Source organism: Mauremys mutica, chromosome 2 (assembly GCF_020497125.1).
Source record: "Mauremys mutica isolate MM-2020 ecotype Southern chromosome 2, ASM2049712v1, whole genome shotgun sequence".
Lineage (NCBI taxonomy): Eukaryota > Metazoa > Chordata > Testudines > Geoemydidae > Mauremys > Mauremys mutica.
This window is the reverse complement of record NC_059073.1, coordinates 228,204,234-228,231,664: the sequence shown is the minus strand read 5'-3', so window position 1 is coordinate 228,231,664 and position 27,431 is coordinate 228,204,234. Positions and strand designations below refer to the sequence as shown.

Here is a 27,431-nt window from a genome sequence, read left to right as displayed (position 1 = left end):
AGTCTTCAGATAAGTTAAGGACTGTTATAAAGAGGTAACCAAAGGATAGCAACCAATTGTTCTCCATGTTGCCTGCAGAACAAGAAGTAATGGGCTTAATCTGCAGCAAGGGGGATTTAGGTTAGATATTAGGAAAAACTATATGTAACTATAAAGATAGTTATGCTGGAACAGGCTTCCCAGTGAAGACTTTTTAGAACAGGTTAGACATATCCATCAGGGATAGTCTAGATATACATGGTCCTGCCTCAGCACTGGGTGCTGGAACAGATGACGACTCAAGGTCACTTCCAGCCCTACATTTCTAAAATATGATAATATTCAGTTGTGTTCCATATACTGCTTGCATAATTCCCATTTTGAATCAAAGCAACATATAAAATATTAACTATTTTGGGGTAAGGTGTTAATTAAAATGCAACATATATGAAAGTGTCTTACCGGGTTTTATTCATCAAGTCTGCTCCACGTGCTTTGTAATAATCTAAATTTTGTTGGAATTGGTAAGTCACCGGTCTTGGATTTTTCTACAGAAAAGAGTGTTACAATGTTTTAAGTTAGAAAACATTTAACAAAAATTAGGCATCAGTCTCTTAATATAAAAGTTAATAAGGATTATAGATTAAAAACTCATTTCTTTTTTCCCAGGACCATAGTTGATAAAGGTAGGAACAATATATAAAAAAGGAAAGCCAGCTTTGAAATATTTTAGATTCCATTGTTATCATCTCATGACTTTAAGACTCTTATACAAATACCATAACTAAGCATATACTCATACATGTAGAAAGGGGATTGAGCTACAATGTTCGAGTTTGGATCTGAACTTTCTGGGGAAGTTCTGTTCCAAGCTAATTTTGTCTTTTCTCTAGTTCTGACTATAGAAGTGTATCACTAAAACATCTACCTATAAAGAGATCATATTAAATAAAACATTAATAGTAAGGACAAGCTATAATTTCTAATTTAAAATTAATGTACCAACTTGTTAGTGAACATTTTAGTTAAACAAAGATTGGTTTCATGTTAGAATTATGTTTTGCTGCTCAAATCAAATATATCCACTAGATGGCACACAGAACCTTTTCCCCCCCCAAACCTCACAGTATTCAGAATCTAGGCCAGGAATCCCATTGTACTATCCTGTACACAATTAATGCTGAAAACAGAGTTTGTCTGTTAGTCCCTATTTTCACCTCAGATAAACTAATGTACTGATATACTTTGTCTTAAGTAGCACTGAAATTACCTATTTTGGGACTTAATATTCTATGGAATACTGAAGAACCTATACCACAGAATTATGTACCAAGGATTGAACTCACAATGCTCAAACCACTGAGCTATCCCTCCCACCATGAATACTCAAAAGGGATAAATTAAAGTAATACATTTTTCTGTGCAATAATCTAAATATAGTGCATAAAACTGCACTATTTGATACAAATAAATACCTGTTGAAAGATTTGTGATACAAACTTATTCTCTTTTAAAACTGTTTTTTTCCCCTCTTGCTTTTATACATTAATTTGAAATATACTGACCTCACTCTTTTGGTATTTATTGTAATACATACAGTTTATTAATCAATGCAATACAATGTGCTTTCTGAATTTTTTTTTTTAAACAAGGAAAAAGTACATTACATGTGCTGGGAGTACACAAGGGAATGGAAAACTTCCTTATATGCTTTCCCACCTCCGCATGTGGGAAATTCATTCTCCTTGCCCACTGTTGTAATGGGCTGGGGAAACCATGCTTTATCACTCTCCAGGGAATTGATGGAAACCCTTCCTTTTTGACGAGCCTTCTCATGTTTTTAGGAGTAGGTGGGGTTTGCATTTCAAGTAACAGAATATTGTAGAATGCATATGACAAAGGAAGAAGAGTTAACGCTGAAGAATCAATAGATATCAAAGGGCCAGAAGGATTGCTGGGGTCTAAGTTAAAGTTGGTGATGGAACCCCTCAGTGAGAATTTCCTGACTTTTTCATGCTGTCAGATTTACCTTTGTATTAAATTACTTTCTTCCCCCACAGGAATACATTAAACATTGTTTAAATATATACTGGTTGCAGTGTTATAAAAAACTTGAGGCTATTAGACAAGCATTAAAACAAATTCCCATTTATTCTGTCACCTGCACGGTAATGGTCACCGTACATTTTTCTTCTCTTGTTATAACAACATTTGCATAACTCTATCCCATTATATGGCTTGTAAGTCAGTCCTCGTCAACTGATAGCAATAACAATGAATCAGCTTTAGTTACTATTGCTCTGGTTTGGTAATTCAATGCATTTCTATGATAATCAAATCTGAACTGACATGATGAGGATAACTGATGGTTCTATGACTACTATGCTAGTAATCAAATAGTGTAACTTTTCTCCTACAAATTTAATAGACTTCTATTTTTCTTTATGAGACTTGATGACCATTTGAACCAATGTACAAGAAGAGGAAGAGGATAAAATTACTGGCATATTTCCAGTTGATTCAGATTCAATTGAAAAATTCACTTTCACAAGGCTATCACACATGCCCAGTTTTGCAACTTGTTTCCAGAAATTGGACATACACTTTATTTTTGCTAAAACAAAAAAGCTTTCTTTTCCAACTTCCAAGAAATCAAGAAAGGATTATGCTACTTTCTTTTCTGGAAGAAAGTGAGGGACAAGATCATGTGGAGCAATTTCTTGAAATACATATTTATGCAGAAATGACGAGCAATTCAAGGCATGAAATGCTGATCTACTATCTAAGCACTTAAAGCCATTAATAGGAATAATGATCTAACTTGAACACATGAATGAGGCTCAAGTATTGCTTTCAGTGGGGCCTGTTTAAATTCCCGTGAGGCTTACTGGTATCAAAGGGAGAAGCAGTTTAAAGTACTATTACATGGAAGGGGAGCGGGGGGAACAATCCTCAGAAAAAATGATGTTGAAAAAACAGCATTTAAAATGTAAGGCAATAAAAACCAAGAGGATTATGGTTGGAAATGGTTTTTAGCACTGCAAGATATCCTCTAAGAAAATCCTATTATTTTTAAAAACCTGACATACATGTTAACATGCAGATATCTGAAAACTACTATCCTAAACATAGTCAATATTTTCTGAAAGCTGCATTTCAAACAGACAGTAACAGAAATTAAGATTTTGACACACAGATTTTATTGATAGCACCTTCTCTATTTTTCATATTTTTAAAAAAAAATCCATTGCATAAGTTTCATAATGAGAAATACTCCTAGAAAAATGCAATTTTTTCTCTATCAATTTCAAACTAATTTCTCTCCTAGACATACCCAACTTTGTGTATCCCCTGTACTAGATGTGCTGTGTATTCAGGACACATAGAATACATTAATCTGATCTACTGACCAGAGAGCATTCATAACCAAATTTTACTTTTTCCCCAAGTAGATTCAAATTAAGTATAGTTATAGTTACATGTTTAATTACTTGTTAGTAAAGTTTTCATACCTTTATTTCCCAACTAATGTAAGTACTTTGATCAATACTTTACATCTGCTACACCCCAACCTTAGTACTATGTGCTGATTGCCCTTGATAAAAAGTATAAAAAGGGCATTAAGAAGATTAACAATTTAACTCCTTCCCTGCCTTTCTATAGGTCTGTGAAATGCAGAACTACCATGGATTTTTCTTCTAGGGATGTCACATTAGCCAGAAGAGTCTAGGAATCCATAGTCTGCCTGTAGGGGAATGGTAAATACCATTCTTTTAACAACCTTCTGCGGGTTTTTCAATTACTTTTCAATTCTCTCCTTTATAACTGTATAGCCTATGTTAGGCAAATGAACGCTTTAATTTTGAATTAACAGATTTTAAAAGGGGCAAATATTATGCAGAGCTATAGTAACAAGCATGTAAAGTAGGGCTATACGTGTGAAGGATTCTGTGCTGCATCTCTTAGAAGCACAGCACAGAATTTGCAGCCCAGAGGGAGTGGGTGACTATTGTGGCTTTGAGTCACCCGTGTGCCATCTTGATTCTAAGCCACTCTGAGAACTGCAACAGCCCTCTGCATAATTAGACAGTCCTGAGGGGCTGTCTAAATTATAGCAACCTGCCTGAGGGAAAGCAGTGCTGTCCAAAAACTCCACAGCATCATGGACTGGGTCTTGCCTACCCCCAGTCAGACCTCTCCCACACCCAGGTCCACTCCATGCATATATTAACATCAGGGCTTGCAAGGGAGTCCCCAAGGACAATCTGTGCTGTCTTTTTCTGTTCCAGTCCAGATCCATAGTTTTGAAAGATGCTTCACTTACCTTTGGCCATTTTAGCTGGCTAAGGAGTGGGAGCAGGGGTGAGAATCTCACCCAATCAGGCAGATGCTTAGATGGAGTGAATTACACCAGCGAAGGTTCTGCTTCATGTCTTTAAACTCTTTGTTATAACTTTAGATAGCATTTCGGATAAAACTGAGTGAAACATCTGATTGCTTAGACCATCAGTGGTCACAGAAATTTTAACATGCCTGCCTGGTTCCCTGAGCTAGACTTTACTGAGGTACTGGTAGGGAAAAAAGGAAAAATGTTTTGCTAAACCCAAATCATGTAATTAAAAAAAAGTCAAACAAGAAAATTATATAAAATTATTTAAGTAGTTAAGTATCTTATAATGGGGCAAGCTTCAGTGATACAAGCCATAGATAGATCTTTGTACCATACATCAAGGAAGCTAATTTACTCCCATAATCTAATGCCTTAAGTATGTGAGCATGTGGTGGTTTCCAGTATGTGTGCGCAGGTGCTGGCGATGAAATCTACAGAACACAATTTAAGATTTAGTTTTTCTTCTCCTTCCTTTTGTTTTTAAATATTCCAGATACTGAAAGTTCAGAAGATGAAACAGCACTGTAAAAAGATATCTAATGTGCCTCTCTGATGAAAAATGAGACTTATTTTAGTGAACATATTATTGCCTCAATGCCAGGGGAAAAACACTTGTCATTAGAGAAATGAATTGCTCAGCTGTTTATAAGCAAAAAGCTCTGGGAGAATTTCTCAAGGCCCAAAACGCAAAGCATTGCAGGGTTATGCAAACATATGTTGCAGGTGTTTTAGGCTAGACAGGTGGGAAAACCTCAACCACTGAAAAAGATTTAGCTTAATAGATTGCAACTGAAACTAGATAACCTAAATGCCACCAAGTGAGAAAGAAACAGAAACAGTGAACTGTATACGCATAACAAAACTCTCACCAAAGTAATTATCTCACATAGAACAAAACTCTCACTAAAATAATTATCTCACAAGCAAACTGGAATTTTTTTTCCATCCAGTAGTTTTATAGCAAAGAAATGCTGCCAATTATAATTTTTTGAAAAACTAATGGTATTTTAAACCTGGAACAAGAAACCGCCTGAAATAGCAATAATTATCCAAAAAAGATAAAGATGAAGTATTGTAGCCTCTATTTAAACAAATATTTCTAAGGAGACAGTTTGTTGTAATACCCTTATTTAGTTCACTAGGCAACATTAGATTTATCATAATTCTTCTAAAGCCTAAGATATTTCTATATTAAAATGCTAATTTTTTTCCTTTTCATTTGCCTATAATTAAAGTTGGGGAAATCTGTGATCCCATATTCACTGTGAAGGTTTTACCTTTTCCTTCTCTAATGCAATACAAGAAACTCGTCAATAAAAATTGATACATACAGAGCTAAAATGTGGATTGGGAACAGAAGTGAAGTACAACTAAAATGTAGATAAGGAAGACAGTTTGTTCAGTTCCACAGCTGTCACTTTCCATTATGCACCAATAATTAATTTGACTGTGCATATTAATGACTACCTAATAGCTTAGGTGCCCAGAAAATGTAACCTCTCCACTCTTTTTCTTTGTTATGTATCCAAGAAGCTGTATCTTTGCTATGCGTTTGGCAAATAAGATATAAACAGCTCAACATTTTTAGTAAATTTTCAGACATCTCAAAAAGACCTGATCGCAAGAAATGAAGTTATATATTGTATAGTAATGACTGTTTGGGGCATTATTATTTTACAGTATTGTCGGACACCATACCCCACTGCTCTCTGTAAACGAGTTCAGTGCCAATGGATTAAAATATAAGCCAATATATATTTTGTTAGCATATCTATATTAACATCTAACATTGCATCAAAAGAAGAGGTACAGCATTGTTACTAACCACAGCATGACACTGGAGGTCAGGAGACAAACTCTATCAACGGTTCTTGTAGTGATATGCTATAACCCTCTCTGTGTTATAGCTTTCTTATCTGTAAACTACCTACTTACCATTCTCAAAGGGATGCTGTGGGCTTCAATTAATTAATGCTTGTCAAAAATAAAAATACCTTTGAGAATTGCCTACAGACAATGCTATAGAAGTACAACGAATTACTATTGTATGTCAATTGATTGAATGGAAAATCAAGGAAATATTTTTCCTGAAACAAATAAAATGCCCCAAAAGAATTTAAGAATTCAGTTCACTGGGTAAAAACAAGAACTCCCTGAACTCATACCAACTAGAAATAATGACCAACTCCAGTTTCCTTACATATCAAGCCTGCCATCCCTATGGCGAGTGGGAGTTTCAAACGCTAGAAAAATATTTTACATTATGGTCTGCATTACATACTATTGTACATTATGGTCTTCTCTCTCCCTCTCTCTCTCTGGAGAAGAAGAAAAATGCTAAAAATGTTAATTTAGATTTATAAATAATATCATTTATCTGAATTAAAGAAAATTTTGGTCACACATTTTAGTTCCTTGTCCTAACTAGTTGATGCTCTTTTTCACTTATGTTTTTACAATACATCATATTTTTAACAGGCAGATCAAAGCATACCAAACCAGCCTTTATCAATATTCCAGACAGAAAAAATACCCTGCTAATGTTCTAACCTGTGTAATTCCACATCTTGCATAAACAACATTGCTTAACCACATAATTTCAATCTGCGTTTCAATTTAATCACCATTTTTTTCCCCTTGAACCCTTGTTTTCAGAAGTAAAGTAACCAAATAGTGAGCCTGGGTACCAATGACAAAACCTTACATGGCTAGGAAATAGAAGTTTTACAGCATTAGAAAAGGGAGATCCAAGCTTACAAATGGAACACACAGCTAGACTTGCTTCTAACCTTGCCCATGTTCCAAATTTTCAGATTTAAAATATAACATTTTTATATACAGAAGAGCCACCGTGTTATGGTTTTATTGGCACTCATTTGGACAACCAGCATAACTTACTCATGACTTTTTGAGTAATGCAGCTATTCTAAGTTGACACCAATAAAACCCTATTCCACACTACAACATTATGTGTTCTCTCTGTGTGTATGTGCATACATACACACATGCCATATATACAGAGGTGAAAGTAAGCCGGTATGGTCCGGTACGGCATGCCAGCAAGAGCCGGTACACAGCCGACCGTACTGGCAGGGGGCAGCTTCCCCGGGCTGGCAATTTAAAAGGGCCCTGGGCTCCATGCAGCAGCTGGAGCCCCTGGCCCTTTAAATCACCCCCAGGGCTCCAGCAGCAATTTAAAGGGCCCAGGGATTTTAAGGCCCTGCCTTCCAGTTGAGGCCTCGCTCCTTCCGGTTGAGCCTCCCCAGCCGCTCAAGGCCCTGAATACCAGTAAGTCCCTTAAGTTACTTTCATGCCTGTATATATATGGAGAAGGTGAAATATTTTTTAAGGTGCTACTTGGCTTATTTATGCTATCTGGAGAGCAAAGTTGATGATTTTATTGTGTTCTGTATACAATGTGGTATGTAAAAAATTTGAAAGAGGTTCCTAAAGGACTGGAATAGGCACCTTCTGAGATCTACATATCTGCTTACCACAATAAAAGTAATATGGTATTTATGCCTATATCCATGAAGGATGGAGACAAGTTAAGTTTTTGGAGTCATGGGACAGGAAGATCTATCCATTTTGGGATCCTGAAAATACAGGAAGCTGCAGACACATTTTGGTAAATGTTGCTCCTTAAAAAGATTAAAAGAATAAAACTCCATCTCAAATCTCCAAACCTAACTATCCATAAAATAGTGGCTGAAAAGGATAACATGTATCTTGCAATTTCTTTTGACACCCAAAATTTCCTGCCAGTCAAAAATGGGATGACAGAAATATTCTATAATATAGTTAAGAGTTGTACATATTGTAATGGTTAATACATTAATATTTACTATGCTTAATTTAATAGTGTCAGCATACCAATAGTATATCTGAATTCATGTCAAAATAGCCTGCACTATAATTTTATCACACTATACTAGACATGGTATAGTAGTCTTTCTTGCACATATTAAAAAGTTCAGAATCCATTTTATACAACTCTCAGTTTCTGTTTTGTAAATTTTAGTCAAATATGTTTATTATGATGTGGAGAAGTTTTCATTAGAGAGAAACTGTTCTAAGTGGTACTTTTTGATAAACTACTTCACAAAATAGAAGTGATTAATTGAATTGTCAGATTGCACACAAGAAGAACCATAATCACCTCATTCTAACATTGTTAAATATGGTTTATTATATCATTGCATAGCTAATATCGTTATTCTTTAGGACAGGGTCAGTAGCTTTAGATGACTTTTCAAATATAAGTAAACTAGTCAATTGAAAGAAACAGCCCCAACAAATTCACGTGCAGTAGGTTTTAAGAGGTAATTAAGAGCTACAAGGTGCTTCATTTTCCTCTCTCTCTCAAAAAAAAATCAAACATTATCAGGTTTGCTCTTGCCTCTACTACTACTGTTTTCTCCTGTTCAAAGAAGAAAAAGATTCAGTCTTTAAAAATCAGTTTGCTGTTTGGAGATGAAATTATTTTTGGGTACTTTAATGCCAGTCTTTTTCTCCCCTGTCTTTCTATCTCACCATAGGGAAACCTCGCTTATTAGAGGATGGGGCTTCTCTGACATTGGTTAGGGATTCATTACCACAGTGGAGTACAGAAAAAGAACTTCTGCCCTACCTATTTATATCCTCTCCAATTCTTCCCCAATAATCCCATGTCCCCAAACACCACATCTCTACATTTAATACCCCCTTGGTACTGCTTTTTTTTGCCAGGGTATCTCTATATGGGCAGAATTAAGGTTGCCTGGGTACCCAGCAGTCAGAAAATTCAAGGGACTTTTAAAAAAATGTTTGGGATCATGAAGTTATCAACATGTGTAATGTTTCTTTTGACTAGCCATTAGTTCACCAAGATTTTTATGTGGCAATTGTATATATTGCTTTATAGAAATATAAAGTACAGGCAAATTAGTTATGGCACAGTAATTGTGTTGCTTAATTCCTTACTATTGGAACACTACCATACTCTTGCTTTGATATCACTTGACTATAGGCAGACCATGGTTTGTAGAGCAGCATCCAAATCATAGATTCCAAGGCCAGAAGGGATAATTGTGATCATCTAGTGTGATCTGTTGCATCACACAGGCCATAGAACTTCCCTCAAATAATTCTTAGAGCATCTCTTTCAGAAAAAACATCCAATTTGATTTACAAATGGTCAGGGATGGAGAATCCACCATGAACCTTGGTAAATTGTTCCAGTAGTTAATTATTGTCACTATTAAAATTTTACATCTTATTTAGAGTCTGAATTTAGCTAGATTCAACTTCCAGACATGGAACACATTATGCCTTTCTTAGCTAGATTTCCATTATTATATATTTTTTCTCCATGTAGATATTTATAGACTGTAATCAAGTCACCCCTTAACCTTTGCTTTGTTAAGCTAAATAGATTGAGTTCTGAGTCTACTACGATAAAGCATGTTTTCTAATCCTTTCTAATCATTCTTGTGGTTCTTCGCTGAACCCACCCCAATTTCTCAACTAATTTCAGGAATTATTCTGTGATACTCTGAGTTCCTCAAATCTCCATTTCCATTTAAATACACTTGCTGATTAAGGTGGATTGTCATAATATTTGGATGCTATTAGTTACTTAACATGCCCATCCACCAAGTGTTATGAAGAAATTGACAATATAAATGATACTATCACAAATATATTCAGCTAGCTAAGAAACTGCCTCTCCACTTCATGTGTTACCACCAGGGTTATGATGACTGATGCAGGTGCTCTAGGTAACAGGCCCCTGGCTTAAAGGGGAGGTTCCATGGTATTGATCGTACAAAGGATCCATGGTATTGATGAGCACTCTGTTTTCCAAGGCTTTTCCTGAAAATACTGGTTGAGATCTATAAGATGCTATGGCAGGGAAGGCTAAGTTATGATAGGTTGATTAAATGACTGGCATATTTGGGAAGATCGGGATCAGTTTTGGCAAGGATGGCTAAGTCTTTTTATTATGAATACTGACCCTTTAGTTTTTTAATATATCAAAATATTTGAAAAAGTGCCTGGGATATGTTGGTTTTAAATTAAATATATGTAAATGAATAGTAACTATTGACTCACTGTGCATATATTACTTTTATATGGGCCTATGACAATATGGCTATTCCAAACACTGTTTCATTAAATTGGGAGCTGCCTGTATCACCTTTGTTCTAATAGTGAAAGACAACACAAGAGTTGAACTTGAAAACTCAAGACAATTGTGTTTTAAAATGAACGTATATTTATAGTTTTCAAAATGTGATCCTAAAATTGTCCTCCTATTTGGGGCTGGCAGTCAATTGCAAACACACATAACTGGGAAAGCAAACAATAGTATTTAGATTACAACTATCTTATTACATATGTAAATCAGGTGGTTAACCATCTAAATGCTTTAATGTGGCAGGAATTTACTGTGTGTATAAAGCTAGAGGCTGAAGTACCCTTCATACTTTTGGTCCTTAAAATGTATATATATTTGTTAAATATATGGAATCTTAATGCTTCACACACTAAGGGCAAATATCGGGGTTCTCCGTGTTCTACCATTGAAAAGTTAAAGATAAATTCATTTGTCTTTAGTTTCTCCTAACTTCCTCTTCTCCATTAGTAGTTTTTTCTACTATCTTCCTCCCTTTCTGTCACAATCACACAGACCTTCTTACCCTACCTCAAACCCATCACTTAGTGGCAAGAACATCTTGCCCTCTTTCGAGTGCACTGGTGACCTCACACTTCCCACTTGATTGCCTTTCCTACAAGTTCACCCATGGTGCCTACCTCATTTCTGTCTCACTTCTGGCCTTCTGCCTCCCCAATATTGATTTCTGGCCTTAGCTGCTAGTAAGGTAACTGTATCAGGAGGACTAGAGAAGCAAGCTGAGATGGGCTGGGACTTGAGCCACAGAAAACTCCTGGTCATCTGCTCATCAAGTGTTTAAAAATCCTTCTTTCTTCCTTCCTCATCAGCACAGAGCACTTAAAAAAATTAGCCAATGCCCAGTTTTCAGCCTCGTGGAAATGAGTCAGCTGACTCATGGCTGAACAGCATACACTATTTAAAAATAAATTATAAGCATTATAAAGAATTATTTGGGGAGGAGGGAGATAACTGTAGCTGCTACTACTCTAAAGTGATAAACTAGCCATTAGAAACTAGATATCAAAATTCCACCTCTTGAGTAGATATTAATTAATGAGTTGCTAATGTCCAAATGCTGAAAGAGTCTAACTCCTGATTGGCCACAATCTGGTCATTAAAGAGTGGTAATTAATGACAGATTGCACACAGTACTAACCAACAAAACAAACGAAAACCTGCTCCTCTCCTTTCACAAACATTGAAACAAACAATTCTGAAATAACGGCAGCTTTCAAAGAATAGTTCCAGCTATTCAGAAACACCTCAGCTAATGAGTGTATAGAAAAGAATTTATCTGAAGAAGAAGAAAGTGAAGCTAAACAGTCTTTCAGGCACATGAAACCAGCTCAGAGAAAACTCTGAGATGTGGCAGCAGCTACTTAAGAAGAAAATTCAACTGAAAATAATCTACAAACAGCTCAGTTCACAATCTCAGTCATGTAATTTTTTTCTCCTGCCATTTACTGCTCAGATCATGAAGAGTGTTGAAGGCTGAAATGAAAATTCCTCTAGCTGGTAGTTATATGTAGGATCATGGCCTTAAAAATATATATTATTGCTTACTTTCTAAGGTAGTCACTGTAATATCAGTTATAATCTAATATAGCATCTTTGAGATGCCATGTGTACTTTCGCAGGGATTCAGTTGTAATTCACCATTAATATATTAAACCATTATTTTAAAATGTTACTAAATTTCTTAAAATAATATGTTGAAAAAAAATCAGACCAACCAGAATGTTTTGTGCGATGGAAAAAGAATTAATTTTAAACAGCCAAATATAACATTTTAAATGATATTTTAATAGTCTGTTATTGAGTAGTACCACTTCAGAGTTGAATAAAACTGTCTTATTTCTTACTAGCTTGCTCGCAAGTAATACAACCATTCCTGCTAAAAGGTTTGCAGACAAACTTTTATTTTGCAGAAATATTTTGGATAAATACTGTAAGCTCTCGAACAAAGGATGGTTGTCAGGTTCTTAGTATGTAATCGAAAATGGTAATGTTCTATGTAGTGCTTTAGTTTTGTAATAAGTCACTGTGATAAGGTTAACACTTCAACACACAACACCATACAAATAAGAATACCCAAAAATGAAAATTACTTTGCTTATGTTGCTGTATTAGAATTTTATTTGCTAAAGGGTAAAAACAGATTTGCAAAATTCACAGTTAACTTAAAACAATAGTTTTAAACCTTTTATTCCGAGCCCTGACTGCCTTCAGGAGGGAGAGAACATCTGGTTATTTAAGGAACACAATATGTTCACATTTTCGATGACTTTTATTTCTAATTGGGTTTTTTAATTTTTTTTATTTGAACAACTCTAGTTAGAACTATGTTTTTAATCACTTTACATTCTTCTGACTGCTCTCCCTCAACATCTCTACTTCTTCATCTAACAGTATTTGCTTTGAAAATTCACAGCACTACCCAACAGTGGTGATGTGGGGAAAAAAAAAAGGGAAAAAATTAGGTACTTTTGGGGTATTCTATTCAGAGACACACCTACCATTAATTCCTTTGGGTATATTAAAAGAACAATTCCTACTATTGCTCCAGTTTCACACACACTTTTACATATAAAGTCAGTTTTCACATAACTTCCTATTCTGAAAAAGCCTAATTAGATAGAAATCCCATTGGTGGATATAATTGAGAAGAATTACTGCTTACTGAAGAATTGGAAATTCGGAATAAGCATCTTGCTAAGTGAGTTCCCAGTGTAGCCCTGAGTGGGGTCAACAACACAGATTTCAAATTTCAAGTTTGAATTCCAGATTTTCTTACCAACTGGGGATAATCAAATGCACTTTGGGCACTATGTAGGCCCAAATGTGGCTCTGTAAATATGAAGTCTTCTGTGCTTCCCCTCAGAAGCAGTTGCATTAACTTGTTGGCTATTACAGAGCTGTATGCTCTGTTTCCAGGACACTTCCAGGCTCTTCCACTAAGGACAGTTATCAATTTCAGTCAACAAAAAGTGAGAGGGCCATCAGGCCAAAACCTTACCAACAATCCTCAGCAAGACAACAGGGGAAGGACGTGGCATTGATACCAGGAGGTATAACGAGGAAGAATGGGATGCAATGAAGAAAAAGCAAATTCAGATTGACTACAGAATCATAGATCCAGAGCTGGAAAAGCCACATTAGTTAGGTCCATCTACTCCATTCCCCAGAGGCTATGGCAAGATTGTTCCCCACATAATATTTTCTACAGTTTTGTCTAGACCGCAAGAAGAACTCCTCAAGAGTGAGATTATTTGGCATTTAGCTATCTTTCAAGGATAACTTCCCAAAGAAATACATATTAATAAAGAACCTACACTGTTTTCAAGCTGAAACCCTGCTCCTCCCACTACACTTCTGAACTTAACTGTCTGTCCAGCTGAGATTTCAAGCTTCGACGGATAGAGACCAGGTCTCCCTTACATGTTTACAGGACACTGAGTGCACTTGCTATGTGAAACAAATCATACTGGACCATGAACAATTGCCCATAGAGTACAGTGGAAGCTCCATGGAACGGCACAATTAAAACCATAGAAAGCCTCGGAAGAAACCTTATAGGGAACCTGCCCTAGCTCAGGGGAGGCAAATTGCATTGAACCTAATATGCCAGGGGTCCCCAACGCAGTGCCCGTGGGCGCCATGGCGCCCGTGGGGGCATCTAAATGTGCCCGCGTCCTGGCCAGCAGTCGAGCATCCGCCAAAATGCTGCCGATGCCTCTCAATGATGCCGCTTGCCGCTGACAAGCGGCGTCATCAAGAGGCGTTGCTGTCAAAATTCGGCAGCATTTCGGCAGATGCTCAACCACCGCCACGGTCCTTTGTCTGGCGCCCGCCAGACAAAAAGGTTGGGAACCACTGTAATATTCCTTCTGCATCTAATGTTCCTAATGGGAAGTGCACAGGAAAGCCTTAAGGGGTAGAGAAGTCAGCAAGTACTGAATGTGCTAGTCATAGCTTCCAGGTTACACTACTCTGTAGAGCTGTCTAGCCTCTCTTTGCCTCTCCCCTCAGGGAGAAAGGAAGAATCGAACTATTGTTACACCTGCAGCAGAGAGGACATTTTAATTCTCCCATGTGTACTAGCACGCAGCCCCACACAGACTTCTGGAGTTTCTGTGACCCAAAAGGCTGCAGATATAGATGCATACATCCTTGCGTAACAACCACAGAACTCCTTTCTTTTCGTTCTTTTCTTTCATTCCATGGCAATTATGATGGACTTATACAATATTTAATATGTAAGTCTTCCACAGCACAGAATTCAAACCACTACTAACGAATCCCAACTCATTTAGAAACTGGGTTTAACTCACATGTGCTTAAGAACACAGAGATGAACCTTAAAGTTTGTCTAGGGAAAATAAGGAACAGGTAAAGGGAGTATACATCCCCTCTCTCGTGAGTCATTTTGCAGTCTTAAAACCAGCAAGCCAATGTCGTCTGAGAGGCTATTAAGCCCTTCTTAGGGCTCTTCATTCTCACACATTGTTAAGGACTGCAAAATGACTCAACTTTCTGGAGGTCTTAGGGCCTTGAACATTGTTGATAAGAATGTTGTGGCTTGGCTTCACCAGACTGAATATATCAAAATAATAATCCACCATCATCATCATCTCTGGGAAGATCTGCTTTCTAACTTCCAGAGTTTTGTTCAGGTAGACAAGCACAGCCATACAGTGGATGTGAAGGCACTTTTCATTTGTGTTTGTGAGGACAGACAAAAAGAGGAGGATCACTTTGTGACAAGTAGTGGGGGAAATCATCTTACGTAGAAAATGGGGAATGGTCTTAATTAATGGTCTTAATTATCCTTATCCGCATGGTAATACAATTAGGGATGAAAGCTCATTTTCATTTCTCACTGAACAGAGGACTACTTGAAAGGTAAGGTAAGAAATATGTTCAGACCTCTCTTAGGCTATTTCTACATTTACAGCGGCATGAAGAGTACATACACTGCATGCCCCCCTAGCATGGGTATAAAGAGCAGTGCAGACAGTGAGGCACGGTTAGGCACAGTTTAGACGGTGAGTAAAGACAATGCCAGAATCTTAAGGTCTACACCTTTCATAGCTCTCTACATACTCAAGTACTGCCTCCCACGTCTACACTACTATTTTTTAGCAGTGAGGGTCACGTTGCTTCCCCACTGCCGGAGCCTTCCTACACAGCAAGGAAAGATTCCAGCAGAGGGGAAAGGCTCTGGCATCTCCCCGCTGTTGGAGCCTTTCCCTGCTGCTTCCCCTTGCCAGATCCTTTCATTGTGACGTGGAGCTAAACACTGCAGGATGGACACAGCCTGCTTTTCACTCCAACGCAGAGCTACGTGCACCCTACACACCACCACCTCAAAAGCACGCATGAGGATGTTTAGCATGAAACTGAAGTCTCATGAGGCTCAGAATGGGTGGACCTTGTCTTTAGCTTGTCAGCTTCCATCTGCTGGAGACAGGAAAACAATTGAGCAAGAAGTCAGGGAGTCAGGGGGTGGGAGGTTGGCCCCATCTGCTAGTAGGAAGATCTATACACACATTGCCTGAGCTGACACACAGGGCAGCTTGAGAATTTTTAATCATTATTAAATTAGTCTCATGTACCAACATATTCTTTTTGCTGAATTAAACAACATGTGCCAGATTCAGTTTGATGGCTTAGCACAATTTCTTCCCCCTCCCCTCAACATCTTCCCTTTAAAAATATTTCTGCTTTGTTTTGAAAAGAGAAGGCAAGAATGTAAATGCTGAATAGTTTGATTTCACAGTCTGCTGCCTAAATCTTAAAAAAACAAACTTAATATTACAAACTTTCTTAAGCATCAGGGAGATGACGGATTTTACTTCTCATCTTGAAAGAAATCTATGCACAAGAGGAATGAGGCAAGCAGCTGTGAGGACACAGATTTCTGCAGAAAACTGACACTGAAACAAGGAGACAATTTTTCTTAATCTATAAAAGAATACATGTCAGAATCGAATGACATTTTGCAGAAGACAGTCACCAACTGATAAAAGTGCAGAAATTCTTCTATTCAGAGGTGACTTGAAGGAAGCTATCTTAGACTGTCCATTGGCAGCCTAGTGATATGACATGCTCAGACAATCCTAAAGCTGGCAGCACAACTTCTGAGAACTGCTAAGGATACCGAGAAGACTGTCATCCACAGCATTAACTCAAATACTTTATTTTAAATATAAGGTTAATTCTAAAGCTGCAGACTGTTCTTTTTTTTAAAAATGTGTAGATCAGTAATTTTACTGATGTCAGGAACATTACATTAGTAAAACAAGAACACACTTTAACAAGTGTAAATAAAATATGCGTGAAACTTTGAAGACTACGAGTGGATCTCATTTTTAATTAAAAAATGACATCCTACTACATTTGGATGCTACTGACCCCCTAGGCGCAGCTATGGTTAGCTTGCAGAATTAATAAATCACATGTATAAAAGTCTACTAGGAAATTGTGCTAAGACTTCTAGACAGTTTACGTTACCCTACACTTTAAATATAAATATATTTTACCATAGCCTTGTAAGTATACTTTGGCATGTGGTCCTCTGTGAAGAATATGAACTACTGACAAGTATGAACTACTGACAAGTGGGGAAAACCTTTACTGGGTAGTTATTTGACTTTCTGGAGCTGTTTGCTTAGAACAAGGGCAGAAGATGAAGATGACCACTTAAAACCTGGGGGAACCATAATCTAATTTCACCAGACAATTCTCCCCATGAGTAGTCAATAAGGAAGAATGTGGCAATTTTCCAGAAGTAGCTCTTTGAAAAAGTCCCCGTTTCCCTTCCCTGCCGCCCTCCTCCCCCAATGTAGGCCACTTGGAATGTTTTATTAAAGAGGTTTATTTCCAGTACTGGTAATATTTAGCAATGGGTATCTTACCTTTGGATCTCTGAGAAACAGTGCTCTTAGGATGAGTGAGTGTACATCTCCTATAGGTGGATAATGCATCAGAAGTCCCAAACAGGTCTGATAATTACTTGAGATCACTAAAAAATAAAAATTAATAAAAAGAGGGGAATATACACACACATATTTTGGTCTTCTAAAGGAAATATTTTTTTCTACACACCCATCATGGGCAGATTTAGCAGCACTTCCTCATGATGAGTACAAACAGACCCTCTGAACTCAAGTTTTGCTTAACACAAGGAAGAGGTTACAGAATCAAGCCTTATGTGTTGTGTGGGCTTGACCCTGTGCCCATGGACGTCAATGTTAAAGTTCCCATTCACTTCAGTGGGGCACCCCGAGGTTTACTATGCAATTAGTTATGTTCTCTTTCATGAAGAAACACTTTCCCCCACAACTATTTTTTACTAAAATACTCTGTATGCCCTTCAAATAGATATTATTAAACAGATATCTATCACTTTTTGTTCTCTTTAGATTAATTAAAAATCTATTTTTGATAAGACCTCATTTAACATTAGTCTGTGTAATATTTGGGTCTCTGCTGTTCATGTTCCTACATTTACCTGTTGGAGAATCCCAGAGAAATGCCTGAAAATCCTGAGCAACAGCTAAGGATTCTGAATTCTTGCTTTTACTTTTAAATACTTTTAACATACCTCTTAGAATTTTGTGACTTGAACAGACTTTTCTCTGCCTGAAGTTCATCTCCCATTGTAAATAGATGTGTACATTTCCATTCTAACCTAAGTACACCGTGTAGTTGTTTGCTTGCTCTCTCTCTTTTTTGGCAAATCAACCTAATTATGAGTGCAATTATTAAACACATCTTTTCAGGCAGGTCTATGTAAACTACTTCATTTCTTTTGCTCTATTTAAATTCAGGCAATCCATCTGCTACAGCTGTCAAAGCAGTGCCTATTAATGATGCTTATACTGTGCAACATACAGACTGCCTCCAACAACATTAACTGTAAATAAATTGTAAAGAAACTTTACTGTTTTCAGAACTTTACCAGTCAGAATCCTAAGTGAGAAAATATCCTTGCAGAACATACAAAGTTATTCTGATACAATAAAAAAGCCAAAATAAATTATTGTTTTGTGACCATGCAGACTTACCATCTGATTTTTTTTTCTTTCATGTGAGTAAACCTCATCTCCTCCTGTATCCCTCCCTCCCCCCAAGAGAATTATGGGGAAAAGATGCAGGACTGGGCAAAATGAATAATTATAATCTGCGTAGGGAACCACTTTATCATCTTCATTTCCGTTGCTGATCCGACAGCTTGTAATTTCATACATCTGCTTTCATTTGTAAAGCACTCACTTATCCTACTCATTCTTTATCTGTTCTGCCTGTTCTTTTTCTATCCTTTTGTTTTTCTTGCTCACATTCAGATACCTGTTTTTTCTTCTTGAAGTCACAAAGCTAGCATAATGAACACAAGTACAATAGTCTCAGTCAGAGTTCTTTCAGCCGAGTATAATGCAACTACCACATATTATATAACCAATCAAATTATCATCTTTAAATCAGATTTAAATACACTGTACAGCAGTTATGATTAGGATACTTTTTATTTTATTAGAGGAAATAAAAATGCTGAAAATGGATAGTAAATTCTAAATGCTTCTATAAAGTATAGACATTTAAACTAAAGTATTTCCATTTGAACATGCCAGCCTGTCTTCTATTTTGTAATTTAAAAGGTATTAACTATCTTCTTTCTTTCTTTTTCTTTCTTGGGGACTTGGAGGTAAATTTTTTTGCTCCTTTTTCCCCCTCAGCTTTTTTTTGTTGTTGTTCTGTTTTGGTTTTTTAGGTATTGGAGAAAATGAGTAAATAGAAAAAAAAACCCAAATTTATTTAAATGATGAAGATTCAAACACTGATAAAACTGGTATTTCTAACTATAAGAGAATTACAGTAAAGCTTTAAATTTCATTGGAAGCATTATAAAAAAAAAGCAAGCTAAATTTCAAAATCAAACCTTATCTCAAGGGAAGAATAAAGCTCAACTCACTGAGACAAAACTTTCTCCAAAGGCAGCCTGAGACTGTGGAATGAAATCCCCCAGGAACTAAGGACCATCACAGACCTCACCTATTTCTATGCCAAGTGCACGGCACATTTCTCTGACCTTGCCTTCTCTAATGTAAGCGCATAGAAATAGGTACATTTGAGTCTTCAACACAAAAACCCTACCAAAAGACAGTTCACTGCACATGCTTCTTCCTTTGGGGAAAGGATGAGAGAACAAACAACACATGACAGATGTGCACTATTGGAAGGTGCTTAGACATTACTGTGATGAGAGCCGTATAAAAACTGATCTGGAATAGAATAGAAAGGTAGGCTCTTCAGCAGTATAAATACTTTTCATTTATATAGTATAGGGCCTGTCATACATGGATCTGGAAGTGCCTTTGTCATTCACCCCCATCCCACACTGAGGCTACGTCTACACTACCCGCCGTATCGGCGGGTAGCGATCGATTTTTCAGGGATCGATATATCGCGTCTCATCTAGACGCGATATATCGATCCCCGAACGCGCTTATATCGATTCCGGAACTCCACCGCCGCGAACGGCAGTGGCGGCGTCGATATGGAGAGCCCCGGAGATCGATCCCGCGCCGTGAGGACGGGTAAGTTATCGATATAAGATACTTCGACTTCAGCTACGTTATTCACGTAGCTGAAGTTGCGTATCTTATATCGATTTTTCCCCTTAGTGTAGACCAGCCCTCACTCACATCCTCTCCTTGGTCGTTAGGCTCTCCCCTTGTACTCAATTGCCTCCAGTCTTTTGCGAGACATCTTTATGGGAGAGAACATCTCTGCCCGGGCCCCGTCTGACTAAGACTCTGAATAAAAAGTTAGGTTGCTGAAATTCCCGTCAGCTCCTCTCCTTAGAGAGACTGATGAGTTCATGTTTCTTTGGGGGCAAGGGTGTGAGTTATCCTATACAACTGTGGTCTTCTTAAAAAAGATTTATTAAAAGTAGAGAGAAAATGATATTGAAACAAAAGAAATGGTTTGCCTAGCAAACCTCATCTGAAAACTTTGTAAATCCCAATGAGGTATATTCCCCTTAATTTACCAGCAGAAGAAAAGAACCCCTTACATACCTACAAATCTAGTCCCTCTGTGATAATTCCCTGGTCAACCTGACAGCCTCTCCCTACTGTCCAGAGAAGTATCACCATATTTCTTACCTGCTCTGCTTATCAAGACCAAGCTGTTAGAATTCATTATCATATCAGGGTAGGTAACAGTAACATTTCCATAAAAGAGTGTTTGATCAGGAGTAACATCGGGAGGAAATGCCAAAGTCCATGTCCCCATTACAAGAACTATCCAATTTCCATCTCAGCTGGTCATTGTGGTAGCATGGATTTACTTTTTTTCAAAACCCTCATCAATTTGCCTTTGCCATGAAATATACATCATCAACAGACTTCAGGCAAACTGTAATATCAACTAAGATATGCCAATGAGGCACAGTAAAAAAGTACTCTAATAAGTGTTTAAAAGGAGGGTTAACAGAGAAGGATTATGTGACTTCCCTGAGACTACACAGCAAGCCAATGGGATAGCCAGGAATAAAACCTAGGAGTTCGGTTTCACAATCCTCTTATTTACCCACTAAACAACACTACCGCTTATGAAGAGTTTCTTGGGAAACTGAAGTAGTAGTCAAGTAAAATAACATTTCAAAGGCAAAAGCAAGAAAGGTAAAATCATGCAAAGAAAAGAAGCACAAAGTGAAACACTGCCAAATATGGAACAGCTTAAAAACTAAACACAATAGTAGAAATACACTATACTTTTGTCTGGATGATGACTGCAAACTTTCCTCAGGGAAAAAAAATTCAAATTCGGTAGATAGGAAAAAAGTAAAAACAAGAATTGATCCTATTTTCTTTTGTGAAAAATAAGTTGAAATAGTTTCTAGAGAGACTTGCAAAATTTTGGAATGCCTCTAAGACCCACCAGCAAGTAACAGAAATAATCCTAGTGTGTTGTGGAAAAGCTAACTTTTCACAAGGATAAAAATAAGTACTGAGAAAGAAGGGTCTCCCCAATATGGAGGAAAGTATATAGTATATTGTAATACAGAAGCTTTGTTCCAGAAAGGAGAAACAGCTAACTCAGAGATAATCTTGCTTCCTGGTTCCTCCAATTCTCTGTGTTACTACACATGAGAGGATGGCATATCCCAGATGAGGGAAAATCTAGAAATGTCTGTGACAAGAGGCAGAAAAGACAGTCTTAGGGATAACCAAGCACAGTAGCATGCTATGGCACTTGTACAGTCTTTTGAAATATAATGAAAGACATCCAGAAAAATGGTCTGGCAGATGTTTGCCACAGGCTTTTTTTTGGCTGTTCTGTCCAGGAGGGAGCTAACCCTCTAGTTGAGAGGGCAGCTATAGGAAAAAAGAAAAGGAAAGATTTTTCCTTATGGTAAATATTTCTCTGATGCATAAAATAACCCATCATGACAATCTTTGGATATTAGGAAATCCAATATTAGTATTTGGAATGAGCAATTTGTTACCCTTTCTATAATGGTTGGTCCTTGTACTGAATTGTTTCCATTATATGATACAATTTGTCAAACAAAGCTGCAACTGTACATAATCTTAAAGTTATAAAAAGTGGCTATTACTTTTGCCACTTCCAGTCTAATTCAAATGAACTCCTTCAGAATAGATTTTTTAAAAGCTTCCTACTTTATAACCCAATTGAACTCCCCTTGACTTAGAGAGAATCACCTGGGAAGTCTGCATAAAAAGGCAAGGACGAACCACCTTGGGAGAAGAGTTGAACATTGTTGAAAAAATTTGGAGAGGCAGATAAGAATTCAATGCATTGAAATTAATAAAGTTAAACTCACACTATAAAACTTTTTCTAATCTGGATTTTGTCTGAACTAGCAGCATTGGTTTGACTAGTAAAAGACTTTAACATAAGGCCTGCAAGTTTTAATTTCATCTGTTTTCCTATTCAGTTTAGTTTAAAGGACAGCATTCATTTGAAAGCAGGGTTCTGGGACAAAGAGCAAAAGTTTCTGCAGGACATCATTATTTGAGTGGGACAAGAATTCGCTAGTCTACGAACTGGAAATATTTGTACATTTTTATGACTGCTTGCAAAATATGTTTGAATTTTCCTGAAAGGGCAAATTTACTTGTGTTTACATATTTTACAGCCTTCCCAAGCATGCGGAGTAGGAGTTGCAAAATGCAAAATTAGATAACAATTAGATAAGCTGTAGAAAGAATTGCAACCTGTATCCTAAATATTAAGCAAGGAGAGAAAGAAAGTTTTCCGACGATCAGTACCTGAAAAAAGCAAAAAGAGAAAAACTGCCAGATGTTGAGCACTCTTCAGCATGAGAAAATATAGATAATATTAAACTGTCAGAGATGGTTTTTGTTGTGTGGTTTATGGCTTCTGGAAATTCTGTTCACTACGGAATGCAGCATCTTGTCTTTATGAAAACTGCCTTATTTGAGTGATAGTGATCTGTCTCAATGGCTACAGAGGAAAGTAGACACGCCGTCCTCTAAACACTTTGATGGTTTCTGTGACGTCCTTTATCTCTTTAGCAGCCTTTTACAGAACCAGCTGGAACCTTCTGAAAGACATACTAAACCTCATCTTCAAGAAGGAGAGCCTTGATTAATTCAACTTGGCAGACCTTCTGTAGGTAGTTGTATCAGAATAAATACAGGTTAACAATTCTGTGTTGTCTGGACACACTGTTAGTTGTGTTTCGGAGCATACAGGCCTTCCTGACAAAGAGGTAACACCAGATGCACATCTCTTTCCTTCTGAGAAAAAGTCGTCACCAGGACTATTAAATCTGACTCACAAGCATGTTTGTGCGTGAATTTCCTTTGGTTGTGCATCAGGGCTTTTCATCAACATACCTATTAGAGTAACAGTAGTGACACTGGATGCTCTAGAACAAGGGTCGGCAACCTACAGCACGTGAGCCAATTTTTGATGGCACGCGGTGCGGGCTGAGCTGCTCAGCCTGCCACCGCTCTGGGGTTTCTGCCGCCAGCTCCTGCCAGCCGGGGTCCCACCGCGGGTCCCACTCAGCGCCCGCTGCTGGCCTGGGTGAAGGACAGATGTGCTGTGAGCAAGACACGAGAAGTCATTCTTCCGCTCTACTCTGCGCTGGTTAGGCCTCAGCTGGAGTATTGTGTCCAGTTCTGGGCACCGCATTTCAAGAAAGATGTGGAGAAATTGGAGAGGGTCCAGAGAAGAGCAACAAGAATGATTAAAGGTCTTGAGAACATGACCTACGAAGGAAGGCTGAAAGAATTGGGTTTGTTTAGTATGGAAAAGAGAAGACTGAGAGGGGACATGATAGCAGTTTTCAGGTATCTAAAAGGGTGTCATAAGGAGGAGGGAGAAAACTTGTTCACTTTAGCCTCTAAGAATAGAACAAGAAGCAATGGGCTTAAAGTGCAGCAAGGGAGGTTTAGGTTGGACATTAGGAAAAAGTTCCTAACTGTCAGGGTGGTTAAACACTGGAATAAATTGCCTAGGGAGGTTGTGGAATCTCCATCTCTAGAGATATTTAAGAGTAGGTTAGATAAATGTCTACCAGGGATGGTCTAGACAGTATTTGGTCCTGCCATGAGGGCAGGGGACTGGACTCGATGACCTCTTGAGGTCCCTTCCAGTCCTAGAATCTATGAAAAACCCCAGGCTGGCAGCGGGCTGAGACCCCAGCTGGCAGGAGCCGGCGGCCGGAACCCCAGAGCAGCGGCGGGCTCAGACGCTATTGGGTCCCCGCTGCTGGCCTGGGTGAAGGAACCCCAGGCTGGCAGCCGGAACCCCAGAGGAGCGGCAGGCTGAGCTGCTCAGTCGCTGCTCTGGGGTTCCGGCTGCTGGCCCTTTGCCAGCCTGGGTCCCCACCGCAGCCCACTCACCTTGCTTCCAGTTGGAGTTCCAGCGCAGGTCCCCTCCCAGACAGGGTCCAGGCCTCTGGCCCTGCTCAGCCCTACCAGCTGCCAGCTCCACTCACCTCAGCTGCCAATCTGGGGTTCCAGCCACTGACCTCCTGCCAGCCGGTTAACAACTGATCACTCAGAAGCCTGTGTGCAGCTTAAAGTATACAAATACGTGCCAGACACTGGAAAACTCAGCATGGAAAAGCAAAGGCAAGGATCATACTAAACTGATAAGATCTGCATTTTAATTTAATTTTAAATAAAGTTTCTAAAACATTGTGAAAACATTGTTTACTTTACATGTAACAGTAGTTTGGCTATATAATATATACTTATAGCGAGACCTTCTAAAAAACGTGAAAATGTATACTGGCACGCGAAGCCTTAAATTAAAATGTATAAATGAAGACTAGGAACACCACTTCTGAAAGGTTGCCGACCCCTGCTGTAGAACCTCTGGATACCACTGTCCCTTTTTCAGAAACTGATCTCGACTGAGACAGGATGATCATATTCCCTAGTAAAAAATAGTCAACGTTCTTGTTGAAGCTAGGATAGATGCAATAGCTTTTAAACATATTTTAAGACTCAGGCTGTCTGTTGAGCAACATGGGCTTGATGCCCTCTTAGTGGGGCACAGATACCCCCACAGCTTTCCTGGTTTTGGATCAGTCTCAGTGGGGCTCAGATACCCTGCTGTGGTCCTTGGTCTTGGCTTCCATTGGTGGTGCTTAGACACTAGCCTGGCTATTTGGGACAGCTCCCTATTAGTAGGGGTTGGATACCACCCTGGGTTTATCTCCTCTTCCTCTTGACTTACTGGCTCCATGGGTCAGCTTGGGAAAAACCGTAAGTGGTGGTATCTCCTAAGCACCACACACTCTTGGTTTCAAAATGAAACTAGATTGTGCAGATCTTCATAGTACAGTCATATCTATCTTTTCTTACATGCTTTGATCAGCAGCAAAATGGTTAATGTTAACATTTAAATCATCATTAGGCCTGGTAGATACCACAATATTGAAATAAATTCACTGCCCAAAAACTTCCTTAATAGTTACAGTTGACTATCCATTTCTTGTACCCTTCCAGAACATCAAGTGCACCTATACTTAACCTTCTGAAAACCAGATAATACCAAGTTAAACTGCATACCAGCCCTGCCCTGTAACCTTAACTCTGCCCCCTGGACATGGCAAAGGCCACTGAGCATATATAGAAATATGTTTTAGCCCAGCCTGTCTGACAATAAGTAGACATAAGGCATGATTAAGTACACCTCTATCTCGATAATAACGCGACCCGATATAACACGAATTCGGCTATAACGCGGTAAAGCAGTGCTCGGGGGGGGGCAGGCTGCACAATCTGGCAGATCAAAGCAAGTTCGCTGTAACGCGGTTTCACCTATAACATGGTAAGATTTTTTGGCTCCCGAGGACAGCGCTGTATCGGGGTAGAGGTGTATATGTGCCATTTTATATGGGAATGTTGAGTCCCACAGAACTGTATTCTCTCTTTTTTTATGCACTCCAACTGCCCTTCACTGTGCTAGGGACAGCTGTATTGACTGGTGCAGGGATTACTTTGTAGCAGTTTGCCACAGATCACACTGTGATATAAGGAGAGGTGCATCTGCTCTCAAAGGGATCGTGGACCACTCATTTTTGTGTGTTGTATAAGTAAAGAAACACAATAGTCTATTCTTGCTATGGGGATTCAGAGAAATCTGGTAGCATACTTGATGTCAGTGCACTACAGGTCAGAGATACATAATGTTCCAGAGGAAATCCTTCGGACAAAGGTCAACAGGTAGTGACATCTAGGAACTCTGGGGCAGTCAAGAATAGGGGAGATGATGCTTATTCAGTCTGCTCTAAATGTGACTTTTGCCTTAGTGAGGACAAGGTCTGACAGTTTCTCCTGCTATATTTTTATGCTGCATCCCCAAAGTGCTCCATCTGGAAGGACAGAGTGCTATGATGTCTGTCAAGGCAAGCTGGGAGATCACTCCAAGAAGGTAGGATTAAAGTTGCAGGGCAGTAGCAGGGGCACAGTTAAGGAGACACCAGCATTTCCATTTTAGTAGAGGTGAAAAGAGGTCTAAAAAATTCTGTCTTTGGGGTTAGAGCACCATTTTTCAATGTTCTCATAGTTTCTGCACTACTTGATTATTTTATAGCAGTTTGTGGGGAAAATATTATCTGGGGTTTCTTATTTTAGAATGCTGAAATTTGTTTTCTGTGTTTATTTTTCAAGATAAACAAATTACTGTTTTGACTGATCACAGTATCCTGGCATCACAGTCAATGTCAGCCTAATACCTGTCCTTCAAACAGAGTTTTCCATTATGGATACTTTCCGGATGCTCAGCAACCACTTTGACCATGCTGAACGGGATGAGAGGTACAGCTACTTGCTTTGGTTTGGTCACATTCAATCCCATTGGTTCAGAAAATGATGTCAGGAGAATATGGCATGACTACATTACCTTAATGCTGCTGTGGACTAGTGTCCTTCATCTTCCTTCTATTTAATTAATGTTATTTTCCTTGATGATACTTCTAAAGTAAAATCGGAGTATGCATGTGGATTTTGGAGAACTCTGATGTATTGACTCTTAAACCAGAAACTTTGTTCACAGGGCAAAATTTCCAGAAGCAAGTTCTGCAGAAAGCATCCAGAGAGCAACTAACGTGCACAAAACACATTCTCAGAAAGCAGCCACAGGTAGGATGCACATGGTGCTGCTCAGGTTCAAGTAGCCATCTTACTTAGCATATCAACTTATTCTGATATCTGGCTATCTGCAAACACTCGAGCTTTCAACGAGCCTCAGTCCTGCTACATATGTGCAAGCATCTTGACCCTAGCCACATTGTAGGTCCAAATTTTACCCTGAATAAACATTTAAAATAATACTTCTTCAAAAGGAATAATGGGTGCAAGGCACTCGCTGAGATCTATTCTGAGTTGT

At 38.4% G+C, this 27,431-nt stretch overlaps 1 protein-coding gene and 1 long non-coding RNA gene across 17 annotated transcripts in view; one reads left to right on the top strand and one right to left on the bottom strand.

Annotated features, from left to right (window-relative positions):
• TBC1D5 (TBC1 domain family member 5) overlaps positions 1-27,431 on the bottom strand; it is a 503,676-nt gene that overhangs the window by 104,648 nt on the left and 371,597 nt on the right. For all 15 annotated transcript variants that reach the window (XM_045005374.1, XM_045005379.1, XM_045005375.1 and 12 more), the window contains 2 exons: positions 17,444-17,550; positions 442-527 (listed from right to left, as the gene is read on the bottom strand). In XM_045005374.1, the coding sequence (XP_044861309.1) occupies positions 442-527; positions 17,444-17,550 (193 nt within the window). The remainder of the gene's footprint in view (positions 1-441; positions 528-17,443; positions 17,551-27,431) is intronic.
• On the top strand, positions 9,526-27,182 carry LOC123363873. 2 transcript variants are annotated; one of them, XR_006576921.1, is made up of 4 exons: positions 9,527-9,575; positions 26,408-26,474; positions 26,714-26,860; positions 27,099-27,182. It is a non-coding gene; the product is annotated as an uncharacterized LOC123363873 (long non-coding RNA). The 2 variants fall into 2 exon arrangements; XR_006576922.1 differs by lacking the exon at positions 26,408-26,474 and having other exon boundaries at positions 9,526-9,575.